Genomic DNA, 20,056 nt, shown 5'->3' on the forward strand with positions numbered 1-20,056 from the left:
TTTAAGCTATGAACATATTTTCTAATAGAATTAAATAAAAATAATGATAAATATTTATTTACTAATTTATTATGCATGATTTCATATTTAGTCACATTGTAGATCATTTATTGTTTTTTTATAATTCTAATTGAGGTAATATTTACAGGGTTTATTCCCTCTACAGTTAGAAGGCTGCTACAGAAATATTATGAACTTAGTTGAAATACTTTTCTAGCTATTCAACTTAAAGTAAAATAAGTTGGTAACTTTGGAAGGCTATAAGCGAAAATCTCGCAAACGGTAATAGATCGGTCAAAAATTTTACCGATTTACTTTTCTAGGTTTTTCGATTGTTTTAATTTAAGTCAAAGACTACGACATCCTATCTCAATTCCTTCAAAAGTTACATGAGTTCAAATGTAGCCGGTGCCATAGGTCGGTTAATGAATCTAATTTGGAGGTTCGGTTGACCGATTATCGCCTGGATGATCCATCGTTTATTGAGTACAGGTAATATATAGTTGTAGTATTTTCATAGTTACTAATTGATAAAAATATGAATTTTCTTAATTATTTAATTAAATTTTATGAGTAAATTCAGATACTATAAGTATATTATAATTCCAAGTTCATCAAGAAGAGCACCTGAGCGCCGGCGTCGACCCGATGGGTGTCAAAGGTTATCATTCAGTACTTTCATTGGCTGCGATTTTCGACCTTTGACCCGCCCCGAGATGGAATTGATGCAAAAGATACATTTTCATCTGACATCTGCGCACTGAAAATCTACAAAATTACCACTATGGAAAATTCAACGAAAAATTATGCGGAAAACTAAAACATACAAGCTTACCAGGCTACACAATGAAATGGTAATGAGAAAAAAAAACAATAAAAAATGATGTCCTCGGTGTATTTTTTTTTTCAATTTTGAATGTCAATTTGACATATCAGAAACATTTTAGTATACCATACTAAAATGTTCTGACTTATCATAAATTTTATAAAAAAATAGAAAAATACAAAAAAATACAAAAAAATATGATAAATTATAAAATTTAATTTAACAAGTACAAGTTAAGCAATTTTTCCAACATGAAAGTTCTAAATTTAATGTGCATAAGCAAACAACTCATTATTTCGTAAGTATATCTTAAAAAATCATATTTAATGCTATTTGTAATTATACTTTCCATTTCTTATTTATACTCATGTAATTTTTCTTCCAGAACCTCCATGTCAACCCATTGTAAATGCAATACAAAGAAGCCCCAAAGAGATTTAAGATCAGTTTTGAAAGTACCAGTTATTTGGGTTCTAGGTGGTCCTGGATCTGGAAAAGGAACTCAGTGTGAAAAAATTATAGAGAAGTACGGATTCACCCATTTGTCGTCCGGTGATCTTCTGCGGGATGAAGTTGAAAGTAAGACCGATAGAGGGAAGAGCTTGCAGGTACGATAGAAATAGTTATTAATATTTATTAATTGAATAATTGATCCAGTTTAATGTACTTGTTCATTCGATACAAATCATAAAGCACTTGCGGAAATAACTCAGTCGTTATCATGTCTAACTCACACGTCAGCGTCCTTGAAGATGTCTTAAGTTAAAATTATAAAAATTTGAACGGTTGATTTAAAATTGCATAGAAATGAAAGTAAGAAGTAGAATTTAAAATAGGTAATTTGAAATTAAATAGAATTTGTATTTAAAAAAATGGAAACTAGTTGGTATTAGTATTTAGCCTTGAGGCAAGTTACATGAACTTCCCGATATGTGTAAATAATCGACTTAATCAATAAAAAATAAATTAATTTATGAGTGGATTTATTACACATAATTGAAAACGAACGAACACGTTAACTCGGAGTATTTTCAAAAAGCAACTTTTCAAAAATCAACAATTATTATATTTGAACCAGTTTCCGTAGGATTTTAATGGTTTAGTATGTTTATTAAGACCAAGTACTATGTTATACCAAGTAAATCGTCTAATTTTAATTTTAGCTAACGTCAAAAAAACTACTCATTTTCTCAAACTTTGATGAATTTTTAAAATTAAACTACTTGTAATATTACAGTAAGTTCTATAAGACCATGATATATATCGCTAAAAAAATCCATAAAAATCGGATTAAGTTTTTTTTTCAACAATTAATTACAAGAAAACGGCTCAGTAGATTTTCACCTAAAACTAATCAGTATCATTCCCAACTAATATCTTTCAAACAGTTTTTGATTTTTTAAAATAGGTTCGGTAGGATGAGCTTAAATGTGGACGAAAAGTTTAACTTTTTTTCAAATTACAAAGATACGGCTTGGCAGATCGTCGCACAAGGCTTTTAAATTTCTGAAATCGGTTCAGGCGTTTTTGAGAAAAAGTCGATGAAAGGTCTAATTTTGACAAATGCCAAAAAAACGATACCAGTTTTTGCAAACTTTGACGAATTTTCAAAGTTAAACCAATTGTTGTAGGGCCGTAATATTTTAGTATGATCTAGAAGACTATAGTATTTACCGTCAAAAAAATAATAATAAAAATCATCGAAAAAAATTTTTTTAACACTTTATTCATTCGATTCAGAATGGCTTGAAACGTTGAGAAAACATAAAATTATCGAATCGGATTTTTTGATGAAAACATAAACTCCTTCGGGAAGTTAATAAGAAGAAAAGCAAGGTTAGGGTTGGAAATCAGATTTATTGACTGTGACTATTGACTATGATTTATTGTAGAATCCAGTAGCAATCCGCAAACGTATCTGCATACACGATTTTAATAATCATGCAAAAGAATTACTCGATCGGAAGTTTATGATTATTTTTGTTTTTGTCCCATTTTTGCAGTTTTACCCCAATTTTAACTTTATATTCGTGTTCAGCTTTATAAAGTAGATGGACAAATATAAGTCGCACATCCAATACAGTCAACAATTGAAAAAGTTTGAATTTAAAATGACTTTCTATTAGTAGATTACTTTTCTATTTCTATTTCCTATTCTTCATGTGTCTTTTTCCCCAGGCTACAATGGCTAAAGGTGAGCTAGTGCAAATGAATATAGTTCTCGATTTGATCCGAGAGGCGATGATAAAAGCAGCGCCAAAGTCCACTGGTTTCCTCATCGACGGCTACCCGCGCGAAAAGGATCAGGGCTTGGCCTTTGAATCTCAGATAACTCCGGTCAATTTAATATTGTTTTTTGAATGCGAAGAAGATACACTTCTCGAGAGATTGATGCATAGGGCTTTATCCAGTGAGAGAGTTGATGATAATGAGGAAACTATAAAGAAACGAATACAAACTTTTAATGAAAACAATGAACAGGTAAAAAGACAACTATAATAGACAGGGACAAAACCAAAAAAATATAGACCATATGAATGAAACATATTCAAAATAAAATCTGTATTGTCAGACTCTATACACGTTAAGTAGTTTGGGTAAGTATTAAAAGCAATAATGAAGTAAAAAGGGATAATGGAGAAAACCATAGTAAATGTCGTTCTATATATTCTGTAGACTCAGTTTTCACGTAACTAACATCTAGATTTATAATAGTGGGAATAATAAATTCAAAATATTCATACGTGGCACGGTTATTAATTAGAACTCAAAGTTGCACTACGTTTGAAATTAAATTTTTTAATTGAAAGTTCGCTGGTTTGAAATAAAACTAGGTTTTGCTTATGTATGTCTTATATATAATATTATACATTTTACTATTTCAAAGTTACTTATGAATAATCTGTGTCTAACAGTTTTTATCATTTCGATATTTCAAGGTATTAGCACTATATCCCGAAAAACTAAGGCGCATAAATGCTGATCGATCCGTAGACGAAATATTTGCTGAAGTCGAATCCTATTTGGATAATCTCATCGCCAATTTTCAAGTCAAGAGTTTCAAGAAATAAAACTATTTTATATTTATTCATTTTATAAATTTTTTTTTAAGAAAAACTATATTTTAAATAAATTATTAATATTTAAATTATTTTTTGTATAAAAAATAATATAATATTTCGATGGTTGTTGAAGCAATTGTGAAGTTGAGAATATATTGGTAGATCAACAATGGCGAACCAATATTGACATACCAATATTGGCGGACCAATATTAGCAAACTGATATAAGCAAATTGTGTGATTTTTAAATAAAAGCTTAAAAACTTCAACTGGTAGTGTACAAGAAAAATTTATTAATACGTTTTCTTTTAGCACTAAGTCCCAAGCTAAGAAATGCTCGGCATATGTATTTATTAATGATTCAAAACTCATCATGAAACCGCGAACGGGCGTCCCACTAATGGACTCATCTGCGTGTTCATCAATTATTCAGAGCGGTTGAAAGCATTTTAAACCTTTTGCCTGTGTTACTGTGTCTCGCTGAAAAGCGACGCTCTCGGTTAATGAAAATAAGCTGAAAGCTTGCCTCGATTTAAGTCCACCCACTCCATCAGAGCGATTATATGCGTCAATAATAATGCTAATATTTCAATGATTATTTGCAGAATTTTTCAAATACATTTTACTAATATGTTGCATGCAAAACTAGATTCTTAATTATATTTCCCTCCTCAAGTTATGGATAAAATTCTTTTAGATGTAGATGAAATACAGTGAGTCCAGTCAAATCTATCTATCCGATGGCAAAAAATTTTTAAGCTGTCTTTTACGGTTTCCGAGATATTTGCACGTTTGTCACCATGTCATTGCGACGGTTAGTATACATCTAGTAAAATGTTTGAACCACATTCGTTATATTTTCACAGCACCAATCTGACTCCATGGTGAATGTACTGAATAATTTTCAGCACTTCGAATTTTTCAAATCTAGAAAATATAACGTGATATTCCAAACATTTATCTAGCAGTAAAAGAGTTTTTAAGGGGGTATTCTAGTGTATAAATTCAAAAAAATCGATTTTTTTTTATTTCATATTTTCAAAATTTAACTATCTAAGAATATGGGTACAAGAAGGTTTTTGAAAATTTGAATTATTTTCGGAGATATAGGCCTTTTACTGACTCGGTTTGGCTTCACGCAATACTTTAAATGCGTTTTTCTCAGAACAGACTTTTTCAGTACTGTTGACACGATTTCTCGAGTTCTACTAGACCGATTCACTTGAAATGTTCAGAGAGTCTTGTTTATAGATCTATCTATAGCCCGAACTAGGATTATCCCCAAATACCAATTTTTTCTATTTTTAAAAATTTCGAGAAACTCAAAACAACAGTAAAAAAACACTTTTTTTTCAAACAGTCGCCAATTTGTAAAAAAAAAAAATTTTTTACTCATCGCTAGTTCGGGCGATTTCAACATCATTGTAGATTGATAATCTTCTTATTTTTTTGCATTTCCGATGGCTAGGAGGGCTGAAATCATGTCTTGACTGAGGTGCCAATTTTTTGAGACCTTCCACTTGATCAGCTGCCAGTTTTTATAATTTTCAACTTTTTTATTGTTTAATTTTTGTTTTGTATTTTAATAATATTAATAAACAAGTAGTAAAAAATGGATAGTAAAAACATTCATTGCTTTCTTTTACGATATTTTAAAAATGACCTAAAATTCATCGCTCTCCACTAGAATACCCCCTTAAGCTATCTTTTACTGTTCTCGACATATTCGCTTGAACAGTAATATATTTTTTTTTATTTAAAAAAAAAAGTATAACACACCATTTTTCTAAAATTTTTAATATATTTAGCTGAAGCAGAAATTTTAGACAACTATTTCAAAAACTATAATTACAAAAATAATAATGGAATGCAGCAATTAAACCTGTATTATATTTGAAGCATTTTTTAAAGTATATTGTAGTAAAATTGTATCAAATCGACACAAAAGATTTATTTTATCAATCAATCTAAATATATCTAATTTGTATGACATTTGTATTATGATTGAGCATATGTATATGCAGCAGCAACAAAAATAACTAAACCATATGCACATTTAATTTTATGTTAAGCGACAAATTCATTAATATAAATGATTATCAATAATAAACTTATAACAAACAAATTTTTATTCAAATCATTCAGAAATTCGCTGAAGTGAAACAGTCAGCGAACTTGAACGCTGAACACCTAATAATTCAAAATATCCTTAATATAACTGAAAATCGTGACTATTGTTCCTTAAAAAATCATGGTGCCACCTGCCTGACATTTTGAACTTGAAATACTTGCCCCTCTGTCGATTGATTGGGGAAAATCAAATCCAAATCCTATTTTAGTTATGCATGTTTATGTAGTCAACTGTAGGTGAAATTATTTGGTTGTGCGCAGTGTGCTAACATTATTTTTACAAAGTTACACAGGCCCACAGAGAATTAAAAAATTGGTGAGTGTTACATAATTGGTGAATCGTTTTGCATTTTTCTATATTTTAGGTTGAATTTATAATAATCAGAGCATGAGAAATAAGTCAAACTGCAAAATGGGAATGTTTCGTGATGCGTGATTCCTGATCAGTGACTTGTCTCCCCTTGTACACCACAAGTGATGTTTTGATTTCATTTTGATCGAAAAAGGGGTAAAACCGTATTACTGAACCGTGTCATTACGGTGTCCGACGACGGTTAGGGAACGATATAATATTTCAGGCACTCATAACCGTAAATGTATGATTTATGTATAATAATATACTCCTGATATGATTTATTATAATCGTATATAAATTGTGTGGAAATCGTGATTTTATTACATAAATAACAGTTGTACAAAAAATTAAATATAATAAAAAAACAAGGTTATTGCTTTTATATAAGATAATTGAAAATAATAAAACTGCAATGAACCATATATTACTCGTAAAAATTACTCAAATACCAAATTTATTTAATGTAAAAAATAAACACGTTCAGCGTTATGAAATAAATAATTTTAGTCATACCTTTAACTATATCAATTAAAAAGTAACTCAGTGGTTGTCTTATTTTTTAATCAGACAACCTGACAGTTTCTCATTAATACCAGTGATATTCCAATTTTTCGTAGAAACTCCCAAATGGGCATTTGAAATCATACTTATTGTCTATAATTTCTTCCATCAGTTACTGCAATTTTTTTTTAGAAACATCAATCAGAACCTTGTCCTACGAGCTGTTGGGCTGAAACTTCTCTTTACTTCGTATTTTTAGATGGTAACCCAATGGTTAATCCATCCATATTTGATGATTTTTGTTATTAGAATTAATCTAATAGGGCTGACTTTTTATTGGTGCAGCAATGTCAGGCAAGGGCTACTTTCACTTGGAAACATATTGCTATCTATATTTCCAAGTAAAATTCGTTTGTCACTGTTGGCTGACAACAGGCTGCTCGAAGTGGGTATCGAACCCGGGACCTCTGAAACAAGTCCCGTCGCTCTTAACCGCTTACCTACGGGCGAGCCCAGTTACTGCTAAATGTTTCACTTTTAATTCTGATAGTGTTGCCATCCATCCAACCCAGACCAAATTTTGTAAATTCTTTTTTGTTAGCCCTAATATTTCGTAATTATTACCACATCACTCTAATATGCATTATCCATATAATTTTGTCATAAAACAACCCTAATTGTACTCATCTAATACTTCTTCATTACTAAAATACTTTTTTCCCGAGTGCGTGCAATGTTGAGAGAGCAGGTGTACCTTAATAATAAATTCATGTAATTACGAGTGGAAGCTATAAGGGACATCGTTGTGATTCAATCAAATATTGCGTTATCAATTATGCATCGAGATGTTGATATTTGGTTGACCGTACCATGTAATCATTTCATGTTCAACAATGAAAAAATGACTTTGGCCGAAATTGGCGGTTTGGACTGACCATGTCATTTTCGATGAACACAGCTTTTGAAATTTTCGTGTGAATTTTAAATAGGAATTTTTTAACTTCAATATTTATTAACTTCCCGAAGAAGTTTATGTTTTCATCAAAAAATCCGATTCGCTAATTTTATTTTTTCTCGACGTTTCAAGCCATTCTGAATCGAATGAGACCAAATTTGGAAAAACTATGTGTGTGTGTGTGTGTATATGTGAATAGATTTTTTGCCGTAAATCGACGTTTTCTCGAAAACGGCTGGGCCGATTTCAAAAATTAAAAAGCCATTCGATGTATCTTGATGAGGACTATCGGTTGTCAGTTTTGTGGAACGATCGGCCGAGATGTTTCATTATAAATAGCAGAAAAGGAAAAATTTTTTGTCCACGTTTTAGCCCGCAATTCTGAACCGATTATGAAAATTCAAAAATCGTCAAGTTTTTGGTAAAGATCGGCCGGGCCGTTTTCTTGTGATAAAGTGTTAAAAATTTTTTTTTCGAAGATTTTTATTATTATTTTTTTGACGGTATATACTATAGTCTTCTACATCATACTAAAATACTACGGCCCTACGACATTTGGTTTAACTTTGAAAATTCGTCACAGTTTGCAAAAATTGGTATCGTTTTTTTGGCATTTGTCAAAATTAGACCTTTCATCGACGTTTTATTAAAAACGCCTAAACCGATTTCAGAAATTTAAAAGCCATTTGACGTATTTCGATGAGGACTATCGTTTATCAGTTTTGTACGACGATCTGCCAAGCCGTTTCCTTGAAATTTGAAAAAAAAGTGTTAAACTTTTCGTCCACATTTAAGCTCATCCTACCGAACCGATTTTAAAAAATCAAAAACTGTTATAAAAAAGATATTAGTTGGGAATGATACTGATTAGTTTTAGGTGAAAATCTACCGAGCCGTTTTCTTGTAATTAACTGTTGAAAAAAAAAAATTAAGCCGATTTTTATGAAACTTTTTTTAGCGATGCATATCATGGTCTTATAGAACTTACTATAATTTTACGGCCTTACGACAAGTAGTTTAATTTTAATGAGTAGTTTTTTTGACGTAAACCATTAAAATCCTACGGAAACTGGTTCAAATATAATAATTGTTGATTTTTGAAAGGTTGCTTTTCGAAAATACTCCGAGTTAACGTGTTCGTTCGTTTTCAATTATGAGTAATAAATCCACTCATAAATTAATTTATTTCTTATTGATTAAGTCGATTAACAAGGTGTTTATTTTCACCTGAAAATAATATCTAAATATGTTTCTAAATGAAAATATACTTTCACCAGGATTCCTGCTTAAAATTAAAAATTTGTTAATAAAGGTAAAAATCTAATAATATGAATATATCAAATATAGGTAAGATAAATATTGAGTTGTAAAAACGTATTTGTCTAGAAGATTAAACACTTTGCATTTTAACAGCTCATAAAACAGCAGTAGTTACGTATATTTTCACTTTGAAATATGCATCATAAATTTGTTTTCAACTGTTGCAAAATAAAAATTCAAATGTCATCACAATTAAGGAACGGACAGCCCATAAGTTTGCTTTCTTTAATAATGTATAAAAGATAGTACAATCATTGATTTGATTTCTAAAATCATCATGTTTTGATTTGACATAATCTTATTCAACACATTGAATTAGCTTCTTCTAACGTTTTAGTTTTACTGAATGTTGTCTTCGTTTCAACTTGCAACTTATAGCATTAGCTCCAGCCATAGTGATATAAGTCCGTTATCTCCAGTAATGAATAAAAACAAATGAAAATCCCGAACAAAGACATGACTGATTATGTAATTCAATCCATGGGACATTCTAGTATATCACCCTATCCTAGATGTTCGTAATATTTCTTTGGTCTTACATGGTTTTAATGAGTGGCCATTGCGCAGCACGCGACGCGCTGATTAAATATTTGCATTCGGCGGCACAACTGGTGTACGCCGCACAGCCGGAAAGTTGATACCAGATACATCAAAGGAGTATCACATCAAAGACCACAGTTTTGCATGCACATTGCCATATAGATGCCCATAGAATTGGTATGTGCATGTATCTGATATTGGCATGTTTTTATACAGTGCTTTTAACATTTCATTAAGTATCAGGTAATGATAATACAACTTTTCCATGATTTCAGTACGTTGAGAATGATATATTTTGTATCTTACTATATGCATATAGTATCAGTTTTATCTCGTGTTAAATATTAAATATGCTGTGTTACCAAATTTATCTAAAAGCAATGGTTTATAAAATAAATTTCATAATTTGTATGTTACCTTGTAACAGTAATTTGATGATCATGCTAATAAAATATTTATTATATCAGATGTTTAAAATTTTGCCTTTTGGCTGGAACTTCCCGCACCGTAAAATTCCATAAAAAATCATTGATGATTTATAACAATTAGTTCAAATATTTCCAACTAGATTTTCAAATCACTTAAATCTGTCTTGAGGCATAATACCATTCACCAGTGCTTGATTATCCCATAGGCCCGTGAGGGCGGCACAATTTGGGCAGCGGCAAATTTTTTCGTTTTTTTTTCGTCACGGCAATTTATTTTAAGGATTGATCCTGATCTAGATAATTCTTTATGAAATCGAATGTTATTCGTTTTCTAATCAAACTTATTCAAGGGCGCCTCATTAATATTTTTATTGATGTATCATGTTCAAAATAAAAATTATCAAACTGATAAGTTTTTTTGGGAGAAATAAAATAAAACTAGTTGGTTTGGTATTTAGCCTTGAGGCAAGTTACATGAACTTCCCGAAATGTGTAAATAATCGACTTAATCAAAAAAAAATATGTAAATAATATACTTCATTAATCCTACTTTAAAAAAAAAACGATAATAATTTTAGCAAACTTTGACGAATTTTTAAATTAAACTACTTGTCGTTAGGCCGTAATATTACAGTAAGTTCTATAAGACCATGATGTATATCGCCAAAAAAATTCCATGAAAATCGGCTTAATTTTTTTTTTCAACAGTTAATTACAAGAAAACGGCTCGGTAGATTTTCACCTAAAATTAATCAGTATCATTCCCAACTAATATCTTTCGAACAGTTTTTGATATTTTAAATCGTTCGGTAGGATGAGCTTAATGTCGACGAAAATTTAACACTTTTTTTCAACAGTTAATTACAAGAAACGGCTCGGTAGATTTTCACCTAAAATTAATCAGTATCATTCCCAACTAATATCTTTCGAACAGTTTTTAATATTTTAAATCGGTTTGGTAGGATGAGCTTAAATGTCGACGAAAATTTAACACTTTTTTTCAACAGTTAATTACAAGAAAACGGCTCGGTAGATTTTTCACTAAAATTAATCAGTATCATTCCCAACTAATATCTTTCGAACAGTTTTGATATTTTAAAATCGGTTCGGTAGGATGAGCTTAAATGTCGACGAAAATTTAACACTTTTTTTCAACAGTTAATTACAGAAAACGGCTCGGTAGATTTTCACCTAAAATTAATCAGTATCATTCCCACTAATATCTTTCGAACAGTTTTTGATATTTTAAAATCGGTTCGGTAGGATGAGCTTAAATGTCGACGAAATTTAGCACTTTTTTTCAACAGTTAATTACAAGAAAACGGCTCGGTAGATTTTCACCTAAAATTAATCAGTATCATTCCCAACTAATCTTTCGAACAGTTTTTGATATTTTAAAATCGGTTCGGTAGGATGAGCTTAAATGTCGACGAAATTTAACACTTTTTTTCAACAGTTATTAACAAGAAAACGGCTCGTAGATTTTCACCTAAAATTAATCAGTATCATTCCCAACTAATATCTTTCGAACAGTTTTTTGATTTTTTAAAATCGTTCGGTAGGATGAGCTTAAATGTGGACGAAAAGTTTTTTTTAATTACAAAGAAACGGCTTGGCAGATCGTTGCACAAAACTGACAAACGATAGTCCTCACCGAAATACATCAAATGGCTTTTAAATTTCTAAAATCGGTTCAGGCGTTTTTGAGAAACGTCGATCAAAAGTCTAATTTTGACAAATGCCAAAAAGACCATACTGATTTTTGCAAACTTTGACGAATTTTTTAAAGCTGAACCAGTTGTCGTAGGGCCGTAATATTTTAGTATGATCTAGAAGACTATGGTATCTATCGTCAAAAAATAATCATAAAAATCGTCGAATTTTTTTTTTTTTTAAACTTTATTACAAGAAAACGGCCCGGCCGATCTCTACCAAAAACTAATCAGCACGATTCCCAACCAATATCTTTCGAACGGTTTTTGAATTTTCAAAATCGATTCAGAATTGCGGGCTAAAACGTAGACGAAAAATTTTTCACTTTTCTGCCATTTATGAAGAAACGGCTTGGCCGATCGTCGCACAAAACTGACAAACAATAGTTCTCGTCCAGATACATCGAATGGCTTTTAAATTTTTGAAATCGGTCCAGCCGTTTTCCGAGAAAACGTCGATTTACGGCAAAAATCTGTTCACATACACACACACACACACACACACATACTTTTTCCAAATTTGGTCTCATTCGATTCAGAATGGCTTGAAACGTCGAGAAAACATAAAATTAGCGAATCGGGTTTTTTGATGAAAACATAAACTTCTCCTTCGGGAAGTTAATAAAACTAGTGGGGTGTATGGCATCGTGCCTCAAGGCAAATTGCTGGAACTTCTCGTACCGTAACTGCCAAAATGTTCAGAAACCTTCGAAACGTCGAGAAATGCAAAAATTTTCAATTTCGATTTTTGGACAATTACAATAACTTACCCTACGGGAATTATTTAAACTAAATTGTTTAATTAAAAAAGTAAAATTTTGTCTATTAAAAAGGGCGCCTGAACGGATAGGGCCTAGGGCGGCAGAAAGCTTAATCCGTCACTGCCATTCACCACTAGTTTCTTTTTTAATTGTACCCCTATTACAAATGATTAAAAAATTTCACTAAGAGCATGACAAGGCAAAAATGTTTCTTTACAAAGCTAATATGCAAACAACTGAAAATAAATAACAATTAACATAAAAGTGACAAAAGCCTTTAATTTTATTTTTAAAATTCCCCTCAAACCAAGTCTTTATTAATAATTTTATGATATTTATATAATATGCAGTTAACAAAACATGGATATATCATTTGCATGCCCTTATTAGTGTTTTCAAAAAATAGGAATTAAAATAATTGATTTTAATTCCTATTTTTTGAACGCCAAAAGAGAGCAATTGTATCAACTATATATCGATATTTTGATACAACTTCAAGTGGCTTGTTTATCAACCGAATTTCTTATCTATACATGCAGCATTGTTGCTCTATGTTTGTTTGAGTTATGACAATCATAGCAATGCATCCTTCATTTCATTTCTGTTTTTTGTAGGGACAAAAGAGAATAAAGGCGTTTCGACTCCGGCGTCAAATATGCGCCCGAGTCATTTTCGCCGTATGTTTGAGGTCTCGAAGAAACCAGGACAGTTTATATTAGTGGATTAACGCTTGTGAATGGATCCTTCATAACTGTGTGTGATAAGTGAGTATTTTCTAACCTCTAGCACGGTACAGTTGCATATTTTTAGTTGCTTCTATTATTATGTATATATTTGTACCAATTCCGAGTTTTCCATAAAACGGGTTGTATCGCAACATAGCACGATCTACAAATTTTTGTGAATTGTACGTTAAATCCGATTGGTTATCTGTTGGATGACTAAAGTTGTTGACTAAACATTCATATAACATACAATTAATTTCATTATTATTTCAAGTTGAGTCTTAAAATTTTTAGGCAGTATACCTATCGTACAAAGTCTATAATATATCAAAATTTATTAAGTATTTGTTTATGATAATTCAACTTTTCATTAATTCATGTACATGACACTAGTGTATCATTGCATCAGTACCATCGTGTCTTCGTGCCTTCACAATATTAAACTTGTTGTGTTATCAAATAATTACATAATATGTTGAGACTTTTTAATTGCGCATATTTGACGATTGTTTTGATGATACATTTTACTAGGTTTATAGGTAATATATAAAATTTTAATTATAAAATATATCAGATGATTTTTAATAAAAGTTCTGTGATTTTTTCGTAATATTCATATGTTTTGGCTAACTGCCTGACCTTCAAGAACCTTCAATAGCAAATAAAACTTTATTACTTAATTTGTACTATGTTATTAGTATCACGAAAACATCATACCACGTAAATCAATAATCAGAATTATTAAAAATAATTGCACATAAGCATGACCTATTTTATATCTGGAAAATGTTTATACGATTTTTAATAAAATTTTTGAAATATGTTGATAAGCAGTTTAGAAATTTTAAAATATATTTAAGTTTTTTTTATTATAAAGTAGCAAACCCGACGAACTCCGTTTCGCCACCAGATGGTTTCGTGAGAAAGATGAAGAATTTTTTTTATTTGTTTTATATTTGAAAAGGAAAAATTTGATTTTATTATACAACAGTAATGAATTTATTTCGATTACAAAAATGAAGTGTTTTTTAGTTGAACTTCTCTAAGTAAATGAAAGTGAATCGGCAAATTATCCGTTTCATTGAAGTGCTCTTTCGTAAACCACATTTTTTGTGTTTTGGTCTGACGTTAACACAAACAAAGCGGATGGTTTTCCAACTCGTGAACAGGCAACGTATAACTGCCCATGTGAAAAACAATCTATCATCCCGCAAACACTAAGCTATTGGCCTTGCGACTTGTTAATTGTCATTGCGAACGCAAGGCGAACTGGAAATTGCAATCGTTTGAAGTCAAACGGAAGACCAGTCAGAATCATTGGTATGTCACCAAATCGCCAGCAATTTTTGATTGAATGGTGAAATTCAGTGCGTGTACATCATATTTCTTGGCGGCAAGAATTGTTCGTTGACTTAACCAAGCATAATTTTGATAATTCTCATTAATGTCATTACTCGAATTTTTAATTATAGTGCGTGAAGTTTCAGCAATTTGCATTAGGGCACGATGCCATGCACCATTAATTTTCTTAGCTATGAGCTTAGCTTTCCAAAGAATGCAAAATTGTCGAAATCGGTTCGTGCGTTCTGGAGTTAAATCGTCAGGAAGGATAACCCGACTTATTTTTATATATATGCAGATATTATGTTATATTATAATAATGCAAATTAAATGTGAGATAAGGATATATTGAACACAAAGTCATTAAATGCAAATTATATATATTTCAAATTTTATACTTCAATTACATGCATAACAACTAAAAATTCCTCTAGATATTCAAAATATTTTTATATCATTATCAATATATCACTAAGTTTTTCTATAGTTTTATCGTATCTAAAGTTTTTCTCTATAGTCTCTCTCGTATGAGTGATCGCTCATGTGGGTCCCAAGGGTCCGCGTGGATCATGTCGAGACGTCGTATGTCACAGGGCGCGCGGTCTCCTGACAAAGTTCACATACTTTTCACCCGGAAAAGAAATTCGAAGCGATTCCACTAGATGCGACTGACATACACATGCGTCTTATGGAAACAGAGCTGGGTAACCGATGTATCTATGAATCATTTAATTGGTTTGTGCTGTAAAAATTCAAAATACTGCAGAATAGAAGCCTTTAAAAAATTTCATGGTATCAACTTGAATCAAGACAATCTTAATTGTTCAATATGGAGTAGCCCACTGGGGTGATGTCCGTCATGTCACATATATAGAACTTCAGTACTGTTACTGGAGTTCTAATAATCAACACAATAGCTTAAAGAATTTTTTCTGATTGCTATTTATTGTAAAAAAAATTGTTTAATACCGACAACTATAAATATAAATGTAAATCTCAAAACGGTACAAACTTCTGCACATAAAACTTTATACATGTGATTCAAACAATAGTGAAAAAACAAAGATTTATATATGTAATACATTACAGATACTAATATTGGTGACAGAGGCACAATCTTCAAGAAGGATTTAGAATTAAATTACATCTGCAGTTTTTAATTCTTGCATAAATCAAATGCTGTATCACACTATCTCCGATTATTTTGTGTGTTATCGGTTGTATTATAAATATTTTGAATAAGTTATTTACCAGAGGTACTTCTAGTCTACGCTTATTCCTACTTTTATTCGAGTTGACATCTCAAGCAACTGCGTTGATCTGCGACATCGTATTCAATGAATAAATTATAATACACAAATAATATTATTTATATAAAGTTGTAAATGTTGTATTTTACTATTATAAATAATGCTAAATAAATTTTATCAAATGGATTATGCAATTTCATTTAATATAGAAATTAAATAAGTAATTCCTGTGACATACTATATATTGGTTATAATTTTTGTGTTACTAATATTTTTTAACTTCCCGTAGGGTAAGTTATTGTAATGGGCCGAAAATCGAAATTGAAAATTTTTACATTTCTCGACGTTTTGAAGGTTTCTGAACGTTTTGGCATACCTCAGAAAAAATGGATGTGTGTGTGTGTGTGTGTGTGTGTGTGTGTGTGTGTGTGTGTGTGTGTATGTATGGATACAAATTTCCAGTCACGTTTTAGGGCGCACGGATCAACCGATTTAAATGGTTCAAAAAACATTCGATTTCTATTGATAGGGAAAAAAGAGCTGATTAGTTTTTGGCAAAGGCAGGTCCAGCAGTTACGGAGATAAGGAGCAAAGAGTGCAGAAAATAGAAATCGAGTTTTTGAGAGAACGGAGCATCCGATTTGAATGATCTAAAAAACATTCAATTAGTAATGATTGGGAGAAGAGGTTATTAGTTTTTCGCAAAGGCAGGCCCAGCCATTTCGGAGATACAGAGCTAAATGTACAAAAAATGGCAGTTTTTGAGAGAACTAAGCGTCCGATTCAATTGATTCAAAGAACTTTCTGCTTGTCTTAACAAAATAATTGATTTTGAAAAAAAAAATTTTTGTTCAATTTTTTTTTTTTTTTTTTTTTAATTTTTTGTATATCGAAAATAATTTAGATTTTATTTTTAATTCTGACTATAGTTCTAATATACTTTAAACAAATAATTTTAACTCTGCAATTCAGTTGATATAATTCTTATAAATATTAGACAATGTTACAATATTTATAATAATCTATTTGAAAACATTTAATATTCCTCGAACAATTTGTTACGGTACGGGAAGTTCCAGCAATTTGCTTTAAGGCACGATGCCACCCACCCCACTAGTTGCGTTTTTTATTGGCTGTCAACATAAACCGTCATCGGTTATATCACCCTATGGATATAATCAGTAATCACCAAAGTCTTAAGGGTGGTTTTGGGTTTTATATTCTGCGTAAATATTGAACAGAGTATGAAATGTGCAGAATAATATTATTTGAAAATATTTGAAATTTTTTTTAATAATTTTGATTACTATTAATTTGCGTGGTATGATTAATATTAATGATAAAATTTTATTTGATTACTGTAATAGTATTTTTACAATAGTAGGTAGTACGTTATATCTGCCAGTTAAAAATCGTTTTCTAATATTTTCATGAAAAAATCAGTCAAAACAAAAATCAATATTATTTTTAATTTAAAATTTATTTTGAATTAGTTTTTTCAATTTAAAATAATTGAATTTAATTTAAATTCGATTACTGCTATTAGTAAGACTTAGGGTGTCGTAAATGTAATTTTTTGAGTTTGTAATACTTGTTTTTTTTTTTTTTTACTTGGTTGATACAATTTTAAGAACTACATCTAGAATAACAGTTGTGTAATAAAATTTGTCTACATACAATTCATATATTATTATAATATGATTAATTATCATATATAATTATATTTCAGTTCTAGCATTATTTTAATATTCATTTTCCTTTTTTTCAGAACACTTCCAGCACTAGTTTGTGGTTTGTTGTTTGTTGTTTGTTTGGGAGGACAAACTGATATACAGAGAACGTTTAGATTGATCGGCCTCTTGGGACATTGGAGTTAAAAAAATTGACAAGTCTTCTATACTGTTTAACATCATGGTGAGTACTTTCACACATTTAGTAGATGCTTTTATAAAAACATAATTTTCAAAATTACAATGCATCAACTTGATTACAAATAAGTAATTTACTTAATGCTCATTTTCACGACGTTGAAAAGCCAGAATGCGTCACCCTGGAAAAAATACGTGAATGAGAAGAAATTTTTCGATTAGTTCATTTTGTAAATGTTTATTTATCTCAAGTATTAATTACATTTGATACATGCGTTAATTTATATGAAATTATTTATTCAAATTGCACTGGTGCCCTAATTGGTCGTTCAATTTTTTCAATATTCATCATTAGACCAAAAATTACATTATATATATTTTACAATTTTCTACTAAATTTTCACAGTAAATCGAATAAATCCAGATTTTTTTTTGTTGTTTAAAAAAATAATGTTAATGATATCTATTAAAATATTTAAAAAAACATTAAATTATGCACTGAATGTGATAATGAAAAATGAAAATTACAAATGAAATAAGATAAACATTAAAAAATCGAACTCTGCATAGGGTTAAAATGCAATTTCAATAAATCTAAAAAATAAATAAAATTATATACAATAAATGATTTTGAATCTTAAATTAATATCACAATATTCTCGTTGAACACATATTTCAACATATTGGTGTCATAATTCAATAATATTCTTATTAGCATTCTTTATTAACTGTTTTATGATTTTTTTTATTTCTATCAATCAAAAGGATGCTTTTCTTCATTATATTCGTCATGGACTACTGAGTATCTTTTATTTTATTTATTACAGCATGGTAAGTCTTTTCATATCCAATTCCCTATAACCACATTTCGGCAATAATCCCGTAACTATATTTATTCAGAAAAACGTTAAGGGGTTACACACATTATTATTCGGTTGGCTTTTCAGTAAATCCTCCGAATCTGCATGCCACGTGAGATATTAGTGTTATCAGAGTTCTATCTAGGTGCCTTCAGTTATCGTAGTACGATTTACTGCCTCTTGCTCTCTTGGTAGAAGAATTATATCTTATCTTCGATAATACAAACTGCAAATTAGAATGTTTTAAACTCAGGGCCGCATTGGGAATCATAAATGATTGAAACCATATTTTCAAAATTTAAAATTAGAATTAATTCAATATCGGCGGAGTAAAATTATCTTTATTGGTAACGCATATATTTTTTGTATTATGTCAATGAAAAAAATGAAAACTAAATTTTCCGAAATTTAATTAGAATTACTTGATCTTTCCGAAGCAAAATTATTATTATTGGCATTCCAAACTTTGTGTATATATTATTATTAATTGTGATTGTAATTTTAAATACCTTGTCATTTTCTAACTTAGACATATTTATTTGGTATCGGATCGTTCAAGTGTTACGTAAGCAGATTTATTACAATTATTTACCCCCCATCCCCCTTGTCAGCAAAAGTAAGCAGAGCTCTTACCCCTTACCCCCATGCTTACGTATACATTTTGCAATATACAAATATAGTCTACTATACAATATTAAAATCTAAACTAGTTACTTTTTTTTTTAGTTTTTGTGTGCCTAACGTCAAAATTTTGTACATATACAAAACTTGAAACAAACAAGAGTATTATCACCATCAAACTTAGTTTGATCTCTTACATCTCTTCCTGATCTCAAGCAAAGTACTATCTTCCATTTTCAAATTTTATAAATGTCGCAACGTTGATTGCGTAATTGATGATGGTAAAATTTACTTTAACATTTTTCAGTTTATGTGGTATTTTGGATGCATAGATTGCATTTTATATTTTTTTTTAGTTTTTTAACTAATTCTATTTGTTTCCGTCTTTGCGGTCATCAGGGCATTGTTTAATAACCAGACACGTGTGATCTGATCAGTACATAACTATCAAGTATTTCTCTTTTTTTTAATAAAATTTTACTGTCGTTGGAAACATTTTTCACACACTGCAACAGATGTATTTCATATTCATATTATTATAGATATTCTTATTTCGTCAAGATTTGACCAGGGTTTTTTTATTTACACCGTGATCCTTCGGTAGGAAATACAATTGTATGAGTATAAATAAACTTATACCAATAAGAAAGACTAGCAAAAATAACGAGAGAAGAAGGTTGAAGAGTGAAGTTCATTATATATCATAAACTAAATAGTGGTTTTATTCACATATCATGATGTAATATTTATTATTTACAGTCCGTTTAATATCTTATTAATCATAATGATCCTCACCATATT

General features: G+C 30.2%; 1 protein-coding gene across 1 annotated transcript; it reads left to right on the plus strand.

Annotated features, from left to right (window-relative positions):
• Window positions 1-1,077: 1,077 nt before the first annotated feature.
• On the plus strand, window positions 1,078-3,897 carry LOC113382142 (adenylate kinase isoenzyme 1-like). Its single transcript, XM_026620694.1, has 4 exons — window positions 1,078-1,124; window positions 1,212-1,434; window positions 3,005-3,307; window positions 3,766-3,897. The coding sequence occupies exons 1-4, from the start codon at window positions 1,078-1,080 to the stop codon at window positions 3,895-3,897; spliced, it is 705 nt and encodes a 234-aa protein (XP_026476479.1).
• Window positions 3,898-20,056: the final 16,159 nt, after the last annotated feature.

This window comes from Ctenocephalides felis, unplaced genomic scaffold (genome assembly GCF_003426905.1).
Source record: "Ctenocephalides felis isolate EL2017-DRISC unplaced genomic scaffold, ASM342690v1 CF-g0.4_SCAFFOLD_00845, whole genome shotgun sequence".
Taxonomy (NCBI): Eukaryota; Metazoa; Arthropoda; class Insecta; order Siphonaptera; family Pulicidae; genus Ctenocephalides; species Ctenocephalides felis.

Excerpts from the sequence above, each read along its gene's own strand:
- LOC113382142 (XM_026620694.1), top strand. The coding sequence starts at position 1,078 with ATGAAAGTTCTAAATTTAATGTGCATAAGCAAACAACTCATTATTTC. Across the intron at positions 1,125-1,211 it reads AGCAAACAACTCATTATTTC|AACCTCCATGTCAACCCATT; the intron begins GTAAGTATATCT and ends TTTTTCTTCCAG. Across the intron at positions 1,435-3,004 it reads ATAGAGGGAAGAGCTTGCAG|GCTACAATGGCTAAAGGTGA; the intron begins GTACGATAGAAA and ends CTTTTTCCCCAG.